Source organism: Podarcis melisellensis (assembly GCF_964234715.1).
Source record: "Podarcis melisellensis genome assembly, chromosome: W".
Lineage (NCBI taxonomy): Eukaryota > Metazoa > Chordata > Lepidosauria > Squamata > Lacertidae > Podarcis > Podarcis melisellensis.
Genome location: NC_138535.1, coordinates 10,085,925 through 10,110,316, shown reverse-complemented (window position 1 = coordinate 10,110,316; position 24,392 = coordinate 10,085,925). Strand labels below are relative to the sequence as shown.

Below are 24,392 nucleotides of genomic sequence, written 5' to 3'. Positions count from 1 at the left end.
CTAATGGACAGGTGGAGAGAGCGAATGCCATTTTGCAGCAGTACTTGCGCTGCTATGTCAACCAGTGGCAGAATGATTGGGTGGAGAAGCTAGCACTGGCAGAGTTTGCGTACAATAATGCTCAACACGTGTCCACAGGGATGAGTCCCTTTCTTTCCAATTACAGGTGTCATCCCAGGGCCTTTCCTCCTCCACAAAAATAGCTGTTTACTTGGCCGTTTTCCTATGCCGTGAAGGCTGAAATTTCAATTCTGCGGAGCAGGGTCAAGATATTAACTGATATGCATGAAATTTCAGGTATAGCTGTATAATCCCTAATGTAGTAAGATAAGACCTTTGGAGCAGGCATTTTTTTAAAAAAGAATTTTTTATGAACCGCCCTACTGAACACCCAATGCTTTTCAGTGGAGCAGGGTCAAGATATTAACTCAGGCATGGCCAAACATGGCCCTCCAGCTGCTTTGGGATTACAATGCCCATCATCCCTGACCACTGGTCCTGTGAGCTTGGGATGACGGGAGTTGTAGTCCCAAAACAGCTGGAGGGCCAAGTTGGGCCATGCCTGTATTAACTGATATGCATGAAATTTCAGATATAGCTATATAATCCTAGTGTAGTAAGATAAGACATTTGGAGTAGGCATTTTCAAAAAAGAGTTTTTTATGAACTGCCCTAATGACCACCGCATGGGATAGAAAGAGCCCTCTCGACCCTTTTTTTTCCTGCGTAACTTCAAGGTGTTTTTGTACCAAAAATACGCTTTTTATCTCGCCCTCCGCGTCAGAATCAGCCCCACTTTTGCAGACGCCTATTCCAACATGGGGAACACCTTGAAGGAAATGCAAGACGTCCAAGGAGCTCTGCAATGCTACACAAGAGCCATCCAAATAAATCCTGCATTTGCTGATGCCCACAGCAACCTTGCTTCCATCCATAAGGTGAGCTTTGCGTCTCTGCTAAATCTCTTTTTTCGGGGGGGGGGGGGACGACGACGGGGAAATCCATTAGTTTTTACAAAGGAAAACAATTGGCGAAAGCCATCCCAAATCGAGACATGTCGCAAAAAGAAAAAGGGAAAATCACAATTTATGCTGGAAGTGAGAGGAGGCACACCGATACATTTATGGTGGGGTTGTGGAATAGTTCAAAAATTCATGAGGAAATAAAAAAGATTCTCAGAATTAATTTAGAGAAAAAACCAGAGGCATATTTACTGAGTATAAGATGTAAACAAATGCCACAAGATCGAAAGATATTATTCTTATATGCAACAGCTGCAGCAAGGCTACTCCTTGCACAAAACTGGAAAGGGAAATATATACCCACAAAGGATGACTAGATCAAGAAATTGCATTTATAGAATTGGCAAGGTTAACTGCAGTAATAAGGTGCCAATCAAACCAGAAAATAGAAATACAATGAAAATGGTTTGAGGACTACATGTCCAAGTACTGCTCAAAAACTAACATGTTGATATGTTTGGATTAATGTTTGTAAAGCTGGTGAAAAAAACCAGCAAGTTAAAAGAGTTAAGAAATATAAATTTAGATTAAAATTGCAATGTGAATGTGAGTGAAGGAAGTCACATGGGTATTTGGGTAAATAGTGAGTTGGATATAGGGTTTAGGGTTAGATGTGGGGAATCCGTATATATAGTATTATATATGTAATGTATAGTGTTGAAAATGTACGGCAACTTGCATGTAAAATGAAATCAATAATAAATAGGAAAAAAATGCAATGTGGAATATAATATATAGGAGGGTGAGGGACATTCGAGGGAAGTCGCAAGGGTGTTTTAATGTCTGTAATTTATGGTGGTAGGGTAATATAATTATTGTATTATTGTGTTTATGTGTTTGTAAATAAAATTTAAAAAAAGAAAAAAGGGAAAAAACTGTACTTTTCAGTGTCAGGCGGGGTTTTATTACTCCAAAATAATGTAAAAAATGGGGGGTCGTCTTATACGGGCGATTGGGTGGGTGAATGGCTTGTTTTCTTAAATTTGAGCCCCCCGAAATAGAGGGCGTCTTATACAGGCAGGAAAGCATGGCAGATTCCTACACCCAAAAATCACATTGTGACTTCCGATCACCCCAATGCGGTCCCTATGTCATGTTTCTGACGGCGCCCTTTCGCTCGTCTCTCCTAGATCTCAAATGCATTGCATTTGTCCTATTTCCTGTTGTCCTTCGTCAATCCACACCCGCCGAAGAATTTAAATTTTTCCAGCCTTCTTTTAGACCAGGCATGTCGCAAGCCTTGTCTAGGGGCCTAATCCAGTTTACTTACTGGGGCAAAGCTCAACAACTTCGGGGTAAAATTACCCCCAAAAGGTCAACAACGCAGTATATGCCCTGGGGTAAAAATCTAAAAAAAAAAAAAGCTCAACAAGTTTGGGGTTAAATCCTAAAGAAATCTCAACAACTTCAATCCTAGAAAAAAAAGCTCATCATCTTTGGGGTTAAATCTTGCCGCTCGATTTAATCTGGCTTCCTGGGGTAGAATCCTAAGAAAAGCTCAGCAACTTTGAGGTAAATCGTAAAAAAAGCTAATCAAATCTGGCCCCCTTTGGGAAAAATTTGGGCACCCCTGTTTTAGACAATACTCTGCAAGTGTCCTGTTCGCTATGAAATGTTTGTTCTGAAACCTCTCATAATTCTGCCTGTAGGGCAGCTGGAGGGCTGAGTTCGCCTATGGCAGGCTCCCCAAAACTGGGGCCTCCAGATGTTTTGGACTACAATTCCCATCATCCCTGACCACTGGTCCTGCTAGCTAGGGATCATGGGAGTTGTAGGACAAAACATATGGGGGGCCGCAGGTTGGGGATGCCCGTCTTGAGCTCATTAGGTATGCTATCCCAAAATTCTCTCTCTCTTTTTTTTTTTTTTACATGTCCACCCGGCGTGGATCATTGTACCGTTCATCTCTGCTTCATCTTTGGTTTTACTGGTTGAGACAAAAAGCAGGTGGCAATTGCTAAAATATCCCTCCCCTCCCTTTCTAGGATTCCGGAAATATCCCAGAGGCAATTGCTTCGTATCGCACCGCCCTGAAACTGAAGCCGGACTTTCCCGATGCTTACTGCAACTTGGCACACTGTTTGCAGGTGAGGAGGGCTTTTTCACCAATATAAGGGCTAACACTTCTGGGGTTTCCAGTGTTTGGGAACCGAAGCGTTTAAGTCCCAAGGTACCACAGTAGTGGTAAGGAATTGTCCAGTAGCACCTTAGAGACCAACTCGGTTTGTTCTGGGTCAAAGCTTTTGTGTGCAGGCACTCTTCTTCAGGTGCACAGAAACAGAAGTCACCAGACTCTGATATATAGTGGGAGGGTGGAGTCAGGTATTTCTCAGAAGGGTAGGAGATGCCTTGTGGGGGTCAGGTGGGATTGCTATGAGGAATTATGAAAAATGAAGCAAGCCATTGTGTCGGCAATGAAAGCATTGCGTTGACTGGGTTTGAGTCATTGACAATAATTTCTGATCAAATCCCATAAGCCTCTGCATCTCTGCCCATCTTCTTTACTGTTCATTTTCTACGCCTGACAGACATGTATAAGCATTCTAAAACACAGGCCAGTTGCTTCACCAGGCATCCTGGGTCATAAAGATAGAAGGTAGCTTTGATGTAGCAGGTGATTAGCATATGTAATGATTAGCATATGTAATGTTTCTGAAATTCTTTTGTAAGAAGACAGCTGCTTGGAGATCCTGTATTGAATGTCCTGGGAGATTGAAGTGTTCTCCTACTGGCTTCTCTGTCTTGCGATTCCTGATGTCAGATTTATGCCCATTTATCCTCCCAGGACATTCAATACAGGATCTCCAAGCAGCTGTCAGAAACAGACTTGAAAGAGAAGTTGCTGAATTACAACTTATTACTCAACTGAAAACGATGGAGAGACCTGGTCTGAATAGAGATACTGGATTCCTGTCTCATTACATGTGCTAACCATCTGCATACTATCCCTTGCTTTTTCCTGTAGGACTAATTGCAGTCATTCACAGTCGCCCACAGGTTGACCAAACCCATTGAGTCCTACTACCCTTCGGAGAAAAACCCTACCCTCCCTCTATATATCAGGGTCTGGGGACTTTTCCTTCCACTATATATCAGGGTCTGGGGACTTCTGTTTCAGTGTATCTGAAGAAGTCTGCCTGCGCACGACAGCCAAGTGTTGTTATCATTAAATATAAGGATTAAGAAAGGGGCCAATCATGGAGGCACAGGTCTGTAATCCTTTTTTACCGAAAGGTTCAGCCTTGCTGGCATCCTCTCAATATGGACAAGCAGAGGAAGGTTTCCTTTTGGGAATAGTAAAATCACCCGTCTCCTACTATCCTTCTGAGAAATACCCCACCCCACCCTCCCACCTATATATAAGGGTCTGGTGACTTCTGTTTCAGTGTATCTGAAGAAGTATGCATGCACACGAAAACTTAAACCAAGAACAAACTGAGTTGGTCTCTAAGGTGCTACTGGACTGTCAGGCCTGGCCGTTATCCTCTTCAGATCACCACACAAACACTTCTTGTTCTTTTATAACTTTTTATTGCGTATTAACAAAACAATCTTATGAATGGTTCTTAACTATTATTCCTCAGAGTCACTTATTTCAGATACCTTCTGAGCTCTGCTTCTCCATGACCAGCCACCCTCAAAATGGCGAAGGCGCCCTTCCCTTCGCTTTCCCGCTCTTTTTCCTACCCTCCTGGCTAGAGCTGGCCTGTATCTCCCCTCCTCCGAATCTGAGCTAGAACTGAACCCTTGCCTTTCCTGTGAACAGCCGGTCCCTCCCTGTTGTTCCTCTTGCTCCCTTCTATTAGATTCACTGCTCTCCTTCCCCCCTTGGGGAATGCTTTCCCCCTCTGATAAACTGGAAACTTCTAACTCTTCCCTTACATCACCCCCTCCCCTAAGCCCCCCTTCCTTCTCCTCACTCTCCTCTGTTTCTGAAGGACCGAACCCTATGAACTCTTCTTCCTCGCTATCTGTCTCTTCAAAAATTTCTTGAAGATGCCAGTTATGGGGTTTTGGCTTGTGGGGATATTTTCTATGAAATTCTCTCTGCAATTCTGGAACGTTAATTTTTTCTGCTGGTTCCCATGAGTTCTCAGACTCATCTAACCGTTTCCATGCAACCAAATACTGTAATTTCCTCCTACTTATTCTCGAGTCTAATATCTCTTCCACTTCAGTCTCCTCTTCCCCCATCATGGTGGGAAAAGGAGGTGGTTCCCTTGAAATTTGATACTTATGCTCTGGTACAAACACTGACAATAAAGATCTATGAAACACAGGGTGTATTCTCATATTTTCAGGCAAATGAAGCTTGAAAGCGACTGGGTTAATTTGAGCCTTTACTTGGAAAGGTCCCAATCTCCTTGGTTCTAGCTTTTTACACCTCCCTTGTATTGGTTGTCCCTTGGTAGACAGCCATACCCAGCTCCCTACTTGGATTTCTTCCCCAACTCGCCGGTGCCTGTCTGCAGCTCTCTTGTAAGCCTCTTTAGCTTCTTCCAAATCCTCTTTCAATATCTCATGAATGCACCTCAACTCCTCTATCATTTGTTCTGCTGCTGGTATTGCTAACTGCTCCTCTTGACCTGGGAATGCCCTTGGGTGCAAGCCATAGTTTGCCACAAATGGGGCTCTGCCCGTAGACACATGCATTGCATTATTATACACAAACTCTGCTAGACTCAACTTCTCTAACCACCCGCTCTGCTGATAACCAGCATAACACCTCAGATATTGTTGTAGTGTTGCATTCGTTCTTTCAGCTTCCCCATTGGTTTGCGGGTGTCTCGCCGACGTGAAGCTTAGCTGCACATCTAGTAACTGCATTAACCTCCTCCAAAATTGTGATGTAAATTGGGCCCCTCTATCTGAAATGATTTGTGATGGCATACCATGCAACCTAAAAATATCTAAAAACATTTTTGCAGTTTCCTGTGCGGTTGGAATTTTGGCACATGGTATGAAATGTGCCATCTTGGTTAGCATGTCAACCACCACAAAGATCACTGTTTGCCTATGCGATGACGGTAAATCAGTTATAAAATCCATAGACACCACATCCCAAGGCCTTCCCGGCGTGGGCATAGGTTGTAACAACCCTGCGGGAGCTGCTCTGGGTGCCTTGGCTCGTTGACATACTTCACAACCTCTTACATATTGCTTTATCTCCTCCCTCAACTTTGGCCACCAGAACTGCCGTGTGATCTGATACAGGGTCTTTTCTCTACCAAAATGTCCTGCAGTCGGGTTATCATGATGTTGCCTCAACACTTTACCTCTTAATTCACCTGCAGGTACATACAGCACCCCTCTCCTGTACAACAATCCACCTTTTTCCTTGAAACCTTCCTCTTCCCCTCTACCTTTTCTCAGTTCCTCCATTTTCTTTTGTGCAAACTCATCTGTTACTGTCAATCGCTGGAATTCCCTGCCTTCCACTACTACGGCTGCACACCCCCACTGATCCGATCTCAGCATTTCTCGCAACTTGGGAGGTGCTTCCCCTTCCATATACTCAGGTTTGCGCGATAGCGCGTCTGCACAAACGTTTTGATGCCCAGGTATGTACTCAATCCTAAAATTAAACCCAGCAAAAAACTCCGCCCACCTAATTTGCCTTTGGTTTAGGTGTCTAGCAGTTCTCCAATACAGTGGTGCCTCGCAAGACGAAATTAATTCGTTCCGCAAGTCTCTTCGTCTTGCGAGTTTTTCGTCTTGCGATGCACGGTTTTCCATAGGAATGCATTGAAAATCAATTAATGCGTTCCTATGGAAAAAGCCTTCCCCCGACCTCTTCTGGCGGGCGGCATTTTAAAATCGCCCGGGACAGCGGAGGACTTCTCCGCTGTCCGGGGCGATTTAAAAGCCCCTGGGAAGGCAGGCAGGGGGGACAAAGGCTTTCCCGCCCGGCCGCCCGGCATCGGGACGATGCCCCGATGCCGGGCGGCTGGGGGAGGCGTTCCTGCCCCACCGCCCGGCATCGGGACGATGCCCCGAAGCCGGGCGGGGGGGGGGGAGGCTTTCCCGCCCGGCCGTCCGGCTTCGGGACATCGTTCCGATGCCGGGCGGCTGGGGGAGGCTTTCCTGCCCCACCGCCCGGCATCGGGACGATGCCCTGAAGCCGGGCGGCTGGGGGAGGCGTTCCTGCCCCACCGCCCGGCATCGGGACGATGCCCCGATGCCGGGCGGCTGGGGGAGGCGTTCCTGCCCCACCGCCCGGCATCGGGACGATGCCCCGAAGCCGGGCGGGGGGGGAGGCTTTCCCGCCCGGCCGCCCGGCTTCGGGACATCGTTCCGATGCCGGGCGGCTGGGGGAGGCTTTCCTGCCCCACCGCCCGGCATCGGGACGATGCCCCGAAGCCGGGCGGCTGGGGGAGGCGTTCCTGCCCCACCGCCCGGCATCGGGACGATGCCCCGATGCCGGGCGGCTGGGGGAGGCTTTCCTGCCCCACCGCCCGGCATCGGGACGATGCCCCGAAGCCGGGCGGGGGGGGAGGCTTTCCCGCCCGGCCGCCCGGCTTCGGGACATCGTTCCGATGCCGGGCGGCTGGGGGAGGCTTTCCTGCCCCACCGCCCGGCATCGGGACGATGCCCCGAAGCCGGGCGGCTGGGGGAGGCGTTCCTGCCCCACCGCCCGGCATCGGGACGATGCCCCGATGCCGGGCGGCTGGGGGAGGCGTTCCTGCCCCACCGCCCGGCATCGGGACGATGCCCCGAAGCCGGGCGGGGGGGGGAGGCTTTCCCGCCCGGCCGCCCGGCTTCGGGACATCGTTCCGATGCCGGGCGGCTGGGGGAGGCTTTCCTGCCCCACCGCCCGGCATCGGGACGATGCCCCGAAGCCGGGCGGCTGGGGGAGGCGTTCCTGCCCCACCGCCCGGCATCGGGATGATGCCCCGAAGCCGGGCGGGGGGGGGGGAGGCTTTCCCGCCCGGCCGCCCGGCTTCGGGACATCGTTCCGATGCCGGGCGGCTGGGGGAGGCTTTCCTGCCCCACCGCCCGGCATCGGGACGATGCCCCGAAGCCGGGCGGCTGGGGGAGGCGTTCCTGCCCCACCGCCCGGCATCGGGACGATGCCCCGATGCCGGGCGGCTGGGGGAGGCGTTCCTGCCCCACCGCCCGGCATCGGGACGATGCCCCGAAGCCGGGCGGGGGGGAGGCTTCAAAAGCCGTCCGGGGGCTTTTAAATCGCCCCGGACAGTCCCGGGGCGATTTAAAAGCCCCCGGTTAGGCAGGCAGGGGGGGCAAAAGTCTTTGCCCCCCCTGCCTGCCTTCAAAAGCCGTCCGGGATAGCGGGAAGCGCTTCCCTGCTATCCCGGACCGCTTTTAAAATGCTGGCGGTGGGGAGCAAAGCCTTTCGCCCCCGCCGGCCTTCCTGGACCTCTTCTGAAGTCCGGAGGGGGGGGAAGGCTTTGCTCCCCACCGCCAGCATTTAAAAAAAGGTCCCCGAGATTTCCCTATGGGCTTTCGTCTTGCGATGCAAGCCCATAGGGAAAATCGTCTAGCGAAGCGTCGCAAAAACCGAAAAACCCTTTCGTCTTGCGGGTTTTTCGTCTTGCGAGGCATTCGTCTAGCGGGGCACCACTGTACTCTAAATTCTTATGATCTGTTTGTACCACCACCTGATGTGACGCCCCTTCCAAAAAATGTCTCCACACTTTAAAGGCAGCATGCACAGCTAAAAGTTCCTTATCAAATATGGTGTAGTTTTGTTCAGATTGATTTAATTTTCTAGAGTAGAATGCACAGGGTCTCCAGTCCCCTTCCTTGTCCTGTTGCAGCAGAATGGCCCCAATAGCCCTATCAGAGGCGTCAGTTTCTACCTTTATACGTTTACTTGGATCTAGGTGCATAAGATATTTTTCTGAAGCAAACACCACCTTTAATTTATCAAAGGCCTTCTGTGCTTCCTCAGACCATCTGAATGTCCCCTTGCCTCTTAGACAATCAGTCAGTGGCGTTGTGGTTTTGGAGTAATTACCTATGAATTTACGGTAGAAATTAGCAAATCCTAAAAACCTCTGTAGATCTTTCTTAGTTTTAGGTGCCTCCCATTCCACCACTGCCTGAACTTTACTGGGGTCCATGTGCACCCCTTCATGGGAAATGCAATATCCCAGGAACTCCACCTTTTGTGTGTGGAACTTACACTTTTCTAACTTCACATATAACCTGTTGGTCCTCAATCTCTCTAACACCTGCGTGACATGTTTTACATGTTCCTCCATACTTTCACTATATATTAAGAGGACTCCCCTGAGTGAGTGCTTGAGGGCCCTGCTCTTGCCACTTACCATCTGACCTGGGGCGGGGCCTGAAGCCTCACAAGGACTGCTTGCTGCCTGCTGCCTAGGAGGACTCCCCTGAGTGAGTGCCTGAGGGCCCTGCTCTTGCCACTTACCATCTGGCCTGGGGCAGGGCCTGAAGCCTCACAAGGACTGCTTGGTGCTTGCTGCCTGCTGCCCAGGAGGACTCCCCTGAGTGAGTGCTGAGGGCCCTGCTCCTTTCTGCCACTTACCATCTGGCCTGGGGTGGGGCCTGAAACCTCATAAGGACTGCATGGTGCTTGCTGCCTGCTGCCCAGGAGGACTCCCCTGAGTGAGTGCTTGAGGGCCCTGCTCTTGCCACTTACCATCTGGCCTGGGGTGGGGCCTGAAGCCTCATAAGGACTGTGTGCTGCTTGCTGCCTGCTGCCCAGGAGGACTCCCCTGAGTGACTGCTTGAGGGCCCTGCTCTTGCCACTTACCATCTGGCCTGGGGCGGGGCCTGAAGCCTCACAAGGACTGCTTGCTGCCTGCTGCCTAGGAGGACTCCCCTGAGTGAGTGCCTGAGGGCCCTGCTCTTGCCACTTACCATCTGGCCTGGGGCAGGGCCTGAAGCCTCACAAGGACTGCTTGGTGCTTGCTGCCTGCTGCCCAGGAGGACTCCCCTGAGTGAGTGCTTGAGGGCCCTGCTCTTGCCACTTACCATCTGGCCTGGGGCGGGGCCTGACAGGCCTCACTAGGACAGTGTTACTGCAGGAGGGGCACAGAGTGTTTTTAAAATGTTTTTTAAAAAATTCTTTTGGGTTTTTTGTATGTGGGGGGTGGGATGGATGTTTGGTTGGGTTTGGGGAATTATTTTTTTTATTTTGATGTTTTTGTAATTTTTACATTTTTTTTGTTTGTATTGTTTTATTGGTTTTGTTTGTTTGTATAAGTTGTTATTTTGTTCTTAGGGGGAGGGGTCAGGGCTGCCGGGGAGTGGGCCCCAGCCCACAAAATGGCTGGGGCATGTTCCACAGGGGGGAATGCACTGGGACAACCGATCTCAGTGATCACGGGTAGGAGGAGGAGTTACGCTAAGACCAGACCATGTCATTACAGAGGAGGCAGGTTTAGTCGTTGTCTGAGGACTATTCCTGCCTCCGGGTCTGGTCCTGACCGGATGGATACTAGAATCAGCAAGGGATACCCACATGACCTGAAGGTGCTGCTGTGCAATGCCAGGTCAATGATTCATAAGACCACTGCCATCCATGACTTGATCATGGATGGAGGACTTGACGTGGCATGTGTAACAGAGACTTGGTTGGATGAAGCAGATGGGCCTGTCCTTGCCGCTGCTTGTCCACCAGGTTTCTCTTACGCACAGCAACCCAGGTCATGTGGGCGGGGAGGGGGGGTTGCAGTGATTTTTAGAAAGTCATTAGTTTGCACCAGGCGTCCTATTGGGAAGACCCAGTTTTCTGAGTGCATGTTCTGGAAGTTGGGCAATAGGGGCAGTACAGGATTCCTTTTGGTGTACCGACCTCCCCGCTGCACCAAGGATTCCCTGCCCGAGCTGCTTCAGGTCGTGGCGGATGTTCTCCTGGAGACACCTAGCTTGGTCGTCCTAGGGGATTTCAACATCCATGCCGACACGACCTTACAAGGGGCAGCTCGGGACTTTGTGGAAAGCATGGCCTCCATGGGGCTGTCCCTGAATAAGTCTGGCCCAACCCATAGCCGCGGACATGCCTTGGACCTGGTGTTTACCTCTATGGATGTTGGTGATCTGACACTAAGTAAAAGTGAAACAAAAGAAGTGCCATGGTCAGATCACTTCCTGGTGCAACTGGACTTCTCTGCGACCCATCCCCTCTGCAGGGAGGTGGGACCAATTCGGATGGTCCGCCCCCGCCACTTAATGGATCCAAATGGTTTCCAGAGAGTGGTAGGGGATGCTTTATCCCATGTTGATGGCCTTTCAGCCGATTCCCTGGTGGCCCGCTGGAATGTGGAGTTAACCAGGGCTATTGACTGTTTGGCTCCGAAGCGCCCTCTCCGATTGCATGGAGCCCGGAGAGCCCCGTGGTTTTCCACGGATCTGAGGGCAATCAAACAATCGTTGAGACGGCTAGAGCGCCGGTGGCGGATAACTCATTCCGAATCTGACCGGACACAGGTTAGAGCTCAACGTCGAGCCTACCAAGTGGCGATAGCGACGGCGAAGAAGAATTTCTTCACCGCCTCTATTGTATCTGCAGAAAACAGCAGCAGGAGACTTTTTCAGGTGGTTCACAATTTAACGGGCCACATATTCTCCTGCAATGATTTTGCAAAGTTTTTTGCAGATAAAATCGCTCAGATTCGGGAAGAAGTAGACTCCACCGTGGGAGCAGGGCCAGGGCGGGAGAGTGCTAGAGTTCTGTCTAGTCAAGTTGAGTGGGATCAATTCCAATCTGTTACCTCCGAGGATGTGGACAGGCTGCTTGGACAAGTGAAACCAACCACCTGTCTCCTGGATCCTTGCCCATCCTGGCTTATAAAAGCTAGCTGGGAAGGACTGGGCGATGGGCTTCGTGGCGTGGTGAATGCTTCCCTCCGTGAGGGAGCCTTCCCAGACCCACTGAAGGAGGCGGTTATTAAACCGCTTCTTAAAAAACCATCTTTAGATGCGGCCACAATGGCCAACTATCGCCCAGTCTCAAATCTTCCATTCTTGGGCAAGGTGATAGAGCGAGCGGTTGCTGAACAACTCCAGGCACACCTGGAAGAAGCGGACCATTTGGATCCCTTCCAGTCGGGATTTAGGCCTCATCATGGGACTGAAACTGCCTTGGTCGCACTGGTTGATGATCTCCGGCGGGCTAGGGACAAAGGTGAGAGCTGTTTCCTAGTTCTGCTGGATCTCTCAGCGGCGTTTGATACCATCGACCATAACATCATTCTGGACCGTCTTGAGGGGCTGGGAGCTGGGGGCACTGTCCTACAGTGGTTCCGCTCCTTCCTCCTGGGCCGTGTTCAGAAAGTGGTGGTGGGGGATGAGTGTTCAGACCCCTGGGCTCTCACTTGTGGGGTGCCTCAGGGTTCTGTCCTCTCCCCCATGCTTTTCAACATCTACATGCAGCCACTGGGAGAGATCATCAGGAGGTTTGGGCTGGGTGTTCATCAGTATGCAGATGATACCCAGCTCTACCTCTCTTTTAAATCAGAACCAGTGAGGGCAGTGAAGGTCCTGTGTGAGTGTCTGGAGGCTGTTGGAGGATGGATGGCGGCTAACAGATTGAGGTTGAATCCTGACAAGACAGAAGTACTGTTTCTGGGGGACAGGAGGCGGGCAGGTGTGGAGGATTCCCTGGTCCTGAATGGGGTAACTGTGCCCCTGAAGGACCAGGTGCGCAGCCTGGGAGTCATTTTGGACTCACAGCTGTCCATGGAGGCACAGGTTAAATCTGTGTCCAGGGCAGCTGTTTACCAGCTCCATCTGGTACGTAGGCTGAGACCCTATCTGCCTGCGGACTGTCTCGCCAGAGTGGTGCATTCTCTGGTTATCTCCCGCTTGGACTACTGCAATGCACTCTACGTGGGGCTACCTTTGAAGGTGACTCGGAAACTACAACTAATCCAGAATGCGGCAGCTAGACTGGTGACTGGGAGCGGCCGCCGAGACCATATAACACCGGTCTTGAAAGACCTACATTGGCTCCCAGTATGTTTCCGAGCACAATTCAAAGTGTTGGTGCTGACCTTTAAAGCCCTAAACGGCCTCGGTCCAGTATACCTGAAGGAGCGTCTCCACCCCCATCATTCTGCCCGGACGCTGAGGTCCAGCGCCGAGGGCCTTCTGGCGGTTCCCTCATTGCGAGAAGCAAAGCTACAGGGAACCAGGCAGAGGGCCTTCTCGGTAGTGGCGCCCACCCTGTGGAACGCCCTTCCAGCAGATGTCAAAGCGATAAACAACTACCTGACATTCAGAAGACATCTTAAGGCAGCCCTGTTCAGGGAAGTTTTTAACGTGTGATTTTACTGTATTTTTGGTTTTTATGGAAGCCGCCCAGAGTGGCTGGGGAGGCCCAGCCAGATGGGCGGGGTATAAATAATAAATTATTATTATTATTATTATTATTATTATTATTATTATTATTATTATTATTATTATTATTATTATTATTATTATATAAATAAGAGACACAGAACTGATCCAGTATGCCTGCTAAGACGTGATTGATGAAGGTTTGAAATACCCCTGAGCCATTTTGCAAGCCAAAAGGCATTACCAAGAATTCAAATGCACCATACTTAGTACAAAAACTGGTTTTCCACTCATCCCCTTCTCTGACCCTTATCAGGTTATATGCTCCTCGTAGATCAAGCTTGGTAAAGACTTTGGCTGACCTTACTCTCTCTAAGAGGTCATCTATACGTGGCAGTGGGCACACATGAGGCTTCATTTGGCTGTTAAGGATTCTGAAGTCACATACTAATCTCTGTGCCCCTTCCTCCCCTTTCTTTTTGACAAAAAAGACGGGAGCACCCCCAGAGGCCGTGGACTCTCTAATAAAACCTCTCTGCAAATTCTTTTGCAGGAACTCCCTCAATGCTGCAGATTCTACTTCTGACATGGCATATATCTTGCTTGGTGGCAACTGTGCCCCAGGGACTAGATCTATCTTGCAATCATAGGGCCTATGTGGTGGAAGTTTATCCGCTTCTTTTTCACAAAAAACATCCCGATAAGCAATATATTGTGACGGAATCTCACTTTCATTCCCCATCAACTTCCCTTCTACCTCTGTTCCCATTACTTCCACTGAGATTTTTCCCTTTTGCCCCAAACAATGTGTCATACAATAGATCGAATCAAAAACCAAAGAACCTTTTGCCAGGCAATCACCGGATTTTGACGATTGAGCCAACTCATGCCCAGCACCATCGGGTGCCCAGCTAGTTTGGTCACATGAAATGCCCTGGTCTCTGAGTGATTACCCATATCCCTTCTCATTGGTGGAGTCTCGTAAGTCACTTCTCCTGAAAGTAGTGGTCTGCCGTCGATTGTTTTCACTCGCAGTGGGAAATTCAAAGGTAACAAAGCGATTTTGTGTTCCTGTACCAATTTTTGGTCTATGAAATCTGCTGACGCTCCTGAGTCTAACAGTGCCTCTACGTGGACCCTGTGTCCATTGGGTAGCTGTAGTTGCACTTTCACCGTTAGTCCTGGAATAGGTGGTTCAGCGTGAGAGCCTTCTATTGCTCCTCCACCCAGCTGCAAGCTCCCATTTCCAGCCGGGGACATTCGTTTCCCTGCTGCAGTTCCTTCGGGCAATTGTCTTCTCCCATGTCTGCTCCAGATATAGACTCCCATCCTTTACGATTGCGACATTGTCGTGCTAGATGCCCTGGTTTTCCACAGACAAAGCAACGCCTCGTATCTCTTCCTCTCCCTGCATTTCCTCTTACCATGGAAGAGGTAGTAACTGGGAGGGGTCTGGCTGCTCCTAATTCCATGGGCTCTGGCCGCTCTTGTCCTGGCACATTGCCCGCTCTGCTCTGTACTTTCGATAATATTGTTTTCCCGCCACCGTGGTCTCCATTGTTCCTTCTTTTCACTAGCCCTCCGTTCCACGCGTAGGCTCAATTGCAGGCACGTTCGGACCAGAGAGTCCAAGGAACTAGGTTCTGGCATTTGGGCCAATTGGTCTAAAATCTCATTATTCAGTCCTTCCCTAAAAAGGGCTGCAACTGTTGGGGAATTGAGATCCCATTTTAATTTCTGCACCAGCAAACTAAAGTTGGACCAGTAAACTCCCACAGTGTCTTTTCCTTGTCTCATTCTCAGCAGCTGCCTAGCTGTGGTTGTTTCATGCTCAGGGTCTAAGAAAATCGCGTCTAGATACTGCAGAAAAATTTGTAGATTTCCTAGGGCGGCATCCCTCTGAGATATTAGGGGTATAACACAGTCCTTAGCCCTCCCTTCCAAGAAATTAATCACATAAGCAACCTTCTCTTGCTCAGATTGAAATTCTTTATCCTTTATCTCAATTATGTAAGAAATTTCTGTCTTGAAAGCCATGTATTCAGAGCTTTCTCCCTTGAAGCTACGTGGACGTACAGTAAATGTTTTACGCACTCTATCTCCACACGTCACTTGCAGCATGGTTCTATGTTCTCCCAGTGCTGCTGATAGTATGTCGACTTGACTTTTCAACTGTAAGTTCTGTTGCCATAAGTCCTGTAATGTTAGCTGGAGCGCTGGGGTTTCTCCTTGCCCAACTGGCGCCACAGCTCCCTCCATTTTGGCTTCTCCTTCTTTACATATAGTGAAGAGGCGCAGAGCAGAAGGTATTCTGTCAGGCCTGGTCGTTATGCTCTTCAGATCACCACACAAACACTTCTTGTTCTTTTATAACTTTTTATTGTGTATTAACAAAACAATCTTATAAACGGTTCTTAACTATTATTCCTCAGAGTCACTTATTTCAGATACCTTCTGAGCTCTGCTTCTCCATGACCAGCCACCCTCAAAATGGCGAAGGCGCCCTTCCCTTCGCTTTCCCGCTCTTTTTTCTAACCTCCTGGCTAGAGCTGGCTTGTATCTCCCCTCCTCCGAATCTGAGCTAGAACTGAACCCTTGCCTTTCCTGTGAACAGCCGGTCCCTCCCTGTTGTTCCTCTTGCTCCCTTCTATTAGATTCACTGCTCTCCTTCCCCCCTTGGGGAATGCTTTCTCCCTCTGAGAAACTGGAAACTTCTAACTCTTCCCTGACATGGACATTTTTTATATTTTTTTATATATTTCGACTGTGTCAGACGAACACGGCTACCTACCTGAATCTAGAACGTAATTCAGGGTTTTCTTTGCCTCCTCTCAGATCGTTTGCGATTGGACCGATTATGACGAGAGAATGAAGAAGCTTGTCAGTATTGTGGCTGACCAGCTGGAGAAGAACCGACTACCTTCGGTGCACCCCCATCACAGCATGCTTTATCCGCTATCTCACGGCTTCCGAAAGGCTATCGCTGAGAGACACGGGAACCTCTGCCTGGACAAGGTGGGTCTGTGCCAGGCATGGCCCAACTTGGCCCTCCAGCTGTTTTGAGACTACAGTGCCCATCATCCCTGACCACTGGTGCTGTGAGCTACGGATGGTGGGAGTTGCAGTCCCAAAAGGGCTGGAGGGCCAAGTTGGGCCATGCCTGATCTAGAGCACTGGTGGCCAAACTTGGCCCTCTAGCTGTTTGGGGACTACAATTCCCATCATCCCTGACTGCTGGTCCTGTTAGGTAGGGCCTCCCACATCTTTGAATAATAATATTCAAAGAAAAAAAAGTAATTATTATATTACTTTTATTATTATTATTATTATTATTATTATTATTATTATTATTATTATTATTATTGCATGTCGTTTCTGTAACATGGCTTCCTTGAATCCCCCTGCCAGATCAATGTCCTCCACAAGCCGCCCTACGAACACTCCAAGGACTTGAAAGCCAGCGAGGGCCGGCTCCGCGTGGGCTACGTCAGTTCTGACTTCGGCAACCACCCCACCTCCCATCTCATGCAGTCCATCCCAGGCATGCACAATTCGGACAAATTCGAGGTGAGGTGCACAAGAGGGTGGCCGTGCGAGTAGCTCAGGCGGCAGAGCGCCGAGACTCTGAATCTCAGGGTCGCAGGTTCGAGCCCCATGTTGGGCCAAATGAACATACAAATCTTCATCTGTGTCAGCCCTCGGCTGTAGCAATAAAACGAGACGCTCTGCAAAGAATAGAACTGAAAAGTCAACGATATCAAATACATTTGAGGGTTTTGAATCGAGAATGGGTTTTATTCTGACTGCCCCAGCTCAAAACCTGGCCACCTTTGTAAGTACCGTATTTTTCGCTCTATAAAACGCACCAGACCACAAGATGCACCTAGTCTTTGGAGGAGGAAAACAAGAAAAAAAATATTCTGAATCTCAGAAGCCAGAACAGCAAGAGGGATCGCTACGCAGTGAAAGCAGCAATCCCTTTTGCTGTTTTGGCTTCTGGGATAGCTGTGCAGCCTGCATTCGCTCCATAAGATGCACACACATTTCCCCTTACTTTTTAGGAGGGAAAAAGTGTGTCTTATGGAGCGAAAAATACGGTATGTACCAGGAGAGCCTTTGAGGGTCAGAGTCCTCAAGCAGCTCCATGACAACCCTACAGCTGGGCACTTTGGGCAACACAAGACCATGTTGTTAGTTGCGCGGGATTTCTGATGGCCCAAGGTAAGGGAGGATGTGCGGGAATATGTACAAGGATGCGACACGTGTCAGAGAGCAAAGAGGGAAAGGGTGGCTCCGGCGGGGCTTAGCCACACCAGGGAGACCATGGGAGGCAGTGTCCATAGACTTCATGACGGACCTGCCCATGTCCCGAGGTAAGACGGCTATCATGGGGGTGGTGGACCTGCTGACCAAGATGTGTCACTTTGTGGCATGCTCCCATGCGGTGACAGCTGAGGAAACTGCCATGTTCCTGGATCACATCTTTTGGCTGCATGAAAAGGCCTTCGCCCTGGTTGAGGCCAGTTGAACATCCCCGAGGCCTGGGACCTCCAAGATATTATTATTTGCGGACCGTAAGGTCCTCCGTGGGTCATGCCAAGAGAGGCGGTCCTGCAGGTACGAGGGGCCTTGGCTATATAGGGCTTTAAAGGTTAAAACCAGCTCCTTGAATCTGACCCTGTACTACACTGCCGCTGGTATAGAATTGGACAAATGTGATCCCGCGGTGAGGACCCCGTAAGGAGTCTCGCCACGGCATTCTGCACCTGCTGGAGTTTCTGGGTCAGCTTCAAGGGCAGCCCCGCGTAGAGCAAGTTACAATAATCGAGCCAGGAGGTGACCACCACATGGATCACCATGGTGAGATCAGAGCAAGAGAAGGCAGGGACCAGCTGCTTAGAGCAGCAAAGGTGGGAAAATGCCGCCTTTGCTGTAGCTATAACCTGTGTCTCCATAGAGAGGGAGGTGTCGAAGGTTACACTCAAACTCCTGACGGAAGGCGCTGGCACTAATTCTGCCCCTGCAAGAGATGGGAATTGGCCCCCCAGCCCCATGTCGTCCCAGCCCAACCAGAGGACCTCTGTTTTCGAAGGATTTCACTTCAACCGGCTCCCGCACAACCATCCGGCCACAGCGTTCAAGCCTCTGGTCAGTGTGTCCAGGGCCGAGTCAGGATGGCCATCCATCAACGGATGAAGCTGGGTGTCATCAGCATATTGATGACAGCCCTACCCAAAATTCCAGACATGCTGGGCAAGGGGCGCATAAAAATGTTTAAAAGCATTGGGGAGAGGATTGTGCCCTGCGGAACTGCACACACCAAGGGGTGCCGTGACGACAACTCCTCCCCTAGCGCAATCCACTGTCCCCGACCTGAAAGGAAAGAGTGCAGCCATTGTAAGACTGTGACCTGAATCTCCACGTCCTTTGCTGTCACCTGCTCCTCTTGATCTGTCAAGAGAGAGGATGCTGGGGCAGTGGTTGGGTGACCCAGAACGGGCAATAAAAGAGGGGTGATAATCTCACTCCTCAAGTCTTTTTATAAAGGACATGTGCTGCCATCTCTGCAGGGACATGAGCGTTTTTTGGGTGGAATCTGTTGGAATCGTCCCTCGAGTCCAGCCAAGGGCGAGAATTTTAATCTTGCGACGGTCAAAGCACATCTACATTTTCGGATCGCTCGGTTATGCAGATCGGGTGCCGGAGAGTTGAAATGGGAAGGGGGGAGAGAGTCATACCACGGGCAAAATTTCCTGATGGCAGCCAAGTTGTTCTGACGCTTGAGATCATTTAGGCACTGACAGATTAGACCAGGCACCCCCAACCTTTGGCCCTCCAGATGTTTTGGACTATAGTTCCCATCATCCCTGACCACTGGTCCTGTTAGCTAGGGATCATGGGAGTTGTAGGCCAAAACATCTGGAGAGCTGCAGGTTGGGGATGCCTGGATTAGACTGCTTGACTGTTTTAAGATGTATTTTAATTAGCCAAGAATCTGAGTCTATTTAAGGATAATTATGAAAAATGTTGGTCTGAAATTAAGAGAGACTTGGAAAGTTGGGCAAAATTGAAGCTTTCTTTGTTAGGCCGAATTGCTGCCATTAAGATGAATGTGCTGCCAAAGATGTTGTTCTTGTTTCAAACATTGCAAATTGTGGACAAAACGGAGTGTTTTCGGAGGTGGCAGAGAGATATTTCCAAATTTGTCTGGCAGGGCAAAAAGCCCCGAATCAAGTTTAAGATATTAACAGATGCAAAGGAAAGAGGGGGCTTTGCCCTGCCAGACTTAAGGCTGTACTATGAAGCCGCAGCTTTCTGTTGGCTAAAAGATTGGCTACTTCTCGAAGACACTGACGTGTTAGATCTGGAAGGTTATAACAATGCTTTTGGTTGGCACGCATATTTGTGGTATGACAAAGCTAAGATAAACAAGGCCTTTAAGAACCATATTGTCAGAAAAGCAGTGTTTAATGTCTGGACAAAATACAAAGACTTATTGGAAAATAAAACTCCAAGGTGGCTCTCACCCTTGGAAGCTAAGGCTTGGAAAAGACCCAATATGGAAGCCTACTGGCCAAAATATTGGGAACTGTTAGAAAAAGATGGGGATAATTGGAAATTGCAGAGTATGGAGAAAATGAAGGATAAAGTGCGAGACTGGTTACATTACGCTCAGATTAAGGAAATCTTTAAAAGTGACAAAAAGCTAGGATTCCAGGTGGAGAAATCGAAGTTGGAAACAGAACTGTTAGAACCTAAGACTAAGGTACTTTCAAGAATGTATAATTTGCTGCTGAAATGGAATACGCAAGACGAAATGGTTAAGTCGGCTATGATAAAATGGGCACAGGACATTGGGCATAACATTATGTTTGAGGACTGGGAAAGGTTGTGGACCATTGGGTTGAATTTCACTGCATGTAATGCTTTGAAAGAAAATGTAATGAAAATGATATACAGATGGTACATGACCCCAGTTAAACTTGCCAAAATATACCATTCGTCTGATAATAAATGTTGGAAATGTAAAGAAAATGAAGGAACATTCTTCCACCTCTGGTGGACTTGCCCTAAAGTGAAGGCCTTCTGGGAAATGATATATAATGAGTTGAAAAAGGTGTTTAAATATACCTTTACCAAGAAACCAGAGGCCTTTCTGCTGGGCATAGTCGACCAGAAGGTGTTAAAGAAAGATAGAACATTTTTCATGTACGCAACAACAGCAGCAAGGATACTACTCGCTAAGAACTGGAAAACTCAAGATCTACCCACACTGGAAGAATGGCAGATGCAACTGATGGACTATATGCAACTGGCGGAGATGACTGGCAGAATCCGAGACCTGGGAGAAGAGAGGATTGAAGAAGATTGGAAGAAATTCAAGACTTACCTGCAGAAATATTGTGATTTAGTGGAATGTTAAGAAGGATGCTTGGTTATAAATAATTGGCCATCATTAAAATAGATTAAGAATTGATAACAAGAGAGATTAAGAGAAACAATTAGTAGGAGAATTATTTTATGGTATTTTAGCAAGTGGTTATAGATTTGGAAATAAGATGATAATTTGCTTGACAAAAATTTATCAAAGATGTAAATGGGAGCGGGAGACGCGAGGAAGTTCAAGGATATTATGAAATTTTGTTAAAACAAAGTAATAATGTTGATTGCTATTGTATTCCTTTTCTAAAAATTCTAATAAATATTTTTTTAAAAAAAAAAATAAGATGTATTTTAATTAATTGATTGCCTGTTTCTATGTTCTTTGTATACTGTGTTAGTTTTATCATGTTAGCTGCCCTGAGCCCGGCTCCGGCCAGGGAGGGTGGAGTACAAATATGAAATTATTATTATTATTAAAACCCAAAGTCAGTAGCTGTTGTGGGGATAAGCCACAAGAGGGAAGCTCTTGGGCAAAAGATTCCCGCATTGCAGGGGGTCATACTAGATGAGCCTCATTGCCCTTTCCAACTCCCCAGTTCTACGATTCTCTGTCAGCAATTGCTTCATCTTGGAGGAAAGCTGTGATGGTTTATGCGCTTCGTAAATTCTGGCATTTTCCTGCAGCGTTTGGGAAAGATGGGCTTTGTCCGATGTCCCCCCCCCCCCCCCCCGTGTTTTGTCGCTTCTCGCGTGCTCCCTGCTCAAATGGCCCTCAAATGTATTTTATACAATGGACTTTTAATTTCCATTCTTTGTATATCGTATTGTTTTATTGCAATTGCCAACGCAAATAAAGATTAATTCATTCATTCAGTGACTGGTCAGCCTCAGTTCTAAGCATCTCCTCTCTTTCCCAGGTCTTCTGCTATGCCCTCAGCCCTGATGACGGCACAAACTTCCGGGTCAAGGTGATGGCTGAAGCAAATCACTTTATTGATTTATCTCAGGTGAGAGCTCTTTCCCCCCTATATATCCTAAATAACGCTCTTGCCCGGGCAACCTTTTCCAGAAGATACCTGTCATTTTGAGGAGTTTAGCGATCTTAAATAAATAATAATAATAATAATAATAATAATAATAATAATAATAATAATATTTTATTTATACCCTGCCGAGACCGGGCTCAGGGCGGCTAACATCAATTATCAAATGCATTAAAACACAAAATCAAACAATTGGTTTAAAATACACCTTTCTGAAGAAACCAGAGGCCTTTCTCCTGGGCATGGTCGGCCAATTGGTGCCAAAGAAGGATAGAACATTATGTATGCTGCAACAGCAGCAAGAATACTCATCGCAAAGTACAGTGGTGCCTCGCAAGACGAAATTAATTCGTTCCGCAAGTCTTTTCGTCTTGCGCGTTTTTCGTCTTGCGAAGCACGGTTTCCCATAGGAATGCATTGAAAATCAATCAATGCGTTACTATGGAAACCGCCTTCAGACCAGGTCCGGGGACAGTCTGTCCCCCGACCTCTTCTGAAGGCCGGCGGGGGGCGAAAGTCTTTGCTTCCACCCCGCCTGCCTTCCCGGGACAGCGGAGACTTCTCTGCTGTCCCGGGCGATCTTAAAATGCAGGTGGGCAGCAGTGCTGCTGCCCGCCAGCATTTTAAAATCGCCCTGGGACAGCGGCGGACTTCTCCGCTGTCCCGGTCCAGGTGTCCTGGACCTCTTCTGAAGGCCGGCGGGGGGCAAAAGTCTTTGCTCCCCCCTGCCTGCCTTCCTGGGAGAGCGGAGAAACGCGCTGCGATTCTCCGCTCTCCCGGACGGCTTTTGAAGCAAGCCCATAGGGAAAATCGACTAGCGAAGCGACGCAAAAACCGAAAAACCCTTGCGTCTTGCGGGTTTTTCGTCTTGCGGGGCACCACTGTATTGGAAGACACAAGATCTACCCACCTTGGAAGAATGGCGGATGAAGGTGATAGACTATATGGGACTGGCAGAAATGACTAGCAGAATCCGAGACCAGGGAAGAGAGACGGCGGAAGAAGATTGGAAGAAATTTAAGGACAATCTTGGGAAATATTGCAAAATTAATGAATGTTAGAATGATGTTGGTCTAGAAAATTAAGGGGTTTTTCAGCTGTAATGATTAAGTAAAAAGTAAAGAAAGGTTGAAAATTAAATGAAAATTAAGGGAGAGGATTTGCTGAATTAATAATTAGAAATTGGAATACAAAAAGGGGAGGTATGAGGAGATCGGGGAAGTAAGTTATAAGAAAATAAGGGAATGAAACTTTACTTGTTTTTAAATAGTTTTTAGTTTTGTGTTTGTGTTTTGTTTTTATTATTGTTTTTTTGGTATAATCTTTGAAATTTCAATAAATATCTATAAAAAAAATACAATTCTAATCACATTTAAAATCAAAATAAAACTCAGAGATATGGTCATCTCTTCCTGCCTCTGTTTACTTCCCTTCTCTATCTCTTGCTAAAGCTCTTTGATGGCCGAGAACAGGCTTTTAATGCATAATCTGGCAGAAGGAAGAAGCGCTAATGTTGTGTACTTTCTGTTCTTGGATGCTAGACGTTGTTAGGAGGAATGTGCAGTATCGGAAGAGGGGGCTAAATAATGAATAATCGGCACTAGCAGATTCTTCAGGTATCTGAAGAAGTGTGCATGCACACAAAAGCTTATACCAAGAACAAACTTAGTTGTTCTCTAAGGTGCTACTGGATAATTAATATATTTCGACTGCACTAGCTAGTGAGGCAAACCATCCAGGCTAGCGATCAATAATCTATAAATCAGATTTTGGGGCAGAGCTTGGAAACTCATGTTTGAACTCATGGCTGAAGGGTCGTGCAACGTGGGGTGGGGTGGTGGTGGTCACTTTGCCACTTCTCGGGAGCTTTCCAGTGGCTGGTTGAAGTTCTTGCTTGGTAATATATATATAACAGGGTAGATTTGATTTACAGTGGTGCCCCGCAAGACGAATGCCTCGCAAGACGGAAAACCCGCTAGACGAAAGGGTTTTCTGTTTTGGAGGTGCTTCGCAAAACAAATTTCCTATGGGCTTGCTTCGCAAGACGAAAATGTCTTGCGCGTTCCTGCGGGGTTTTCCCAAGCCGCTAAGCCGCTTAACAGCTGATCCGCTAAGCCGCTTAACAGCTGATCCGCTAAGCCGCTTAACAGCTGATCCGCTAAGCCCGCTAACCCGCTAATAGCGCTAAGCCACTAATGGGCTTGCTTTGCAAGACGAAAAAACCGCAAGACGAAGAGACTCGCGGAACGGATTCTTTTCGTCTTGCGAGGCACCACTGTAAATCAAATAGATTTAAATCATGATTTAAATCACTAGTCGGTGTCCAAACTTTTTCCAAAGAGGGCCAGATTTGATGACGTGAAGATGTGTGAGGGCTGGCCAAAGTTCTTGAGCTTTTTTTTAGGATTGAAGATGGACTTTGGACGTGCCTGGCCTTAACTCGAACTCCAACTCTCACTCTAGCCCTTGCCTTTGCCTTTGCCCTAGCTGTAAACCCTAAACCTCTAAACCCTAAGTCTAACAGTAATTCTTACCCTAGCCCTAGCTCCAGCCCTAGCCCTTTCCCCTAAACCCCTAACCCTAAAATACATTTCATATGATTCCTGGATGCTCTCAAGTCATGGGTGCAAAGTAGTGCTTCAGATACCCTGCCCAGTTTTGTCACGGAGCA

At 48.2% G+C, this 24,392-nt stretch overlaps 1 protein-coding gene across 2 annotated transcripts in view; it reads left to right on the top strand.

Moving 5' to 3' along the window:
* The window catches only part of LOC309361132 (UDP-N-acetylglucosamine--peptide N-acetylglucosaminyltransferase 110 kDa subunit-like), a 145,353-nt gene that overhangs the window by 74,263 nt on the left and 46,698 nt on the right, over positions 1-24,392 (top strand). For both annotated transcript variants that reach the window (XM_081896081.1, XM_081896080.1), the window contains exons 10-14: positions 785-938; positions 3,008-3,109; positions 16,131-16,310; positions 16,704-16,862; positions 21,596-21,685. In XM_081896081.1, the coding sequence (XP_081752207.1) occupies positions 785-938; positions 3,008-3,109; positions 16,131-16,310; positions 16,704-16,862; positions 21,596-21,685 (685 nt within the window). The remainder of the gene's footprint in view (positions 1-784; positions 939-3,007; positions 3,110-16,130; positions 16,311-16,703; positions 16,863-21,595; positions 21,686-24,392) is intronic.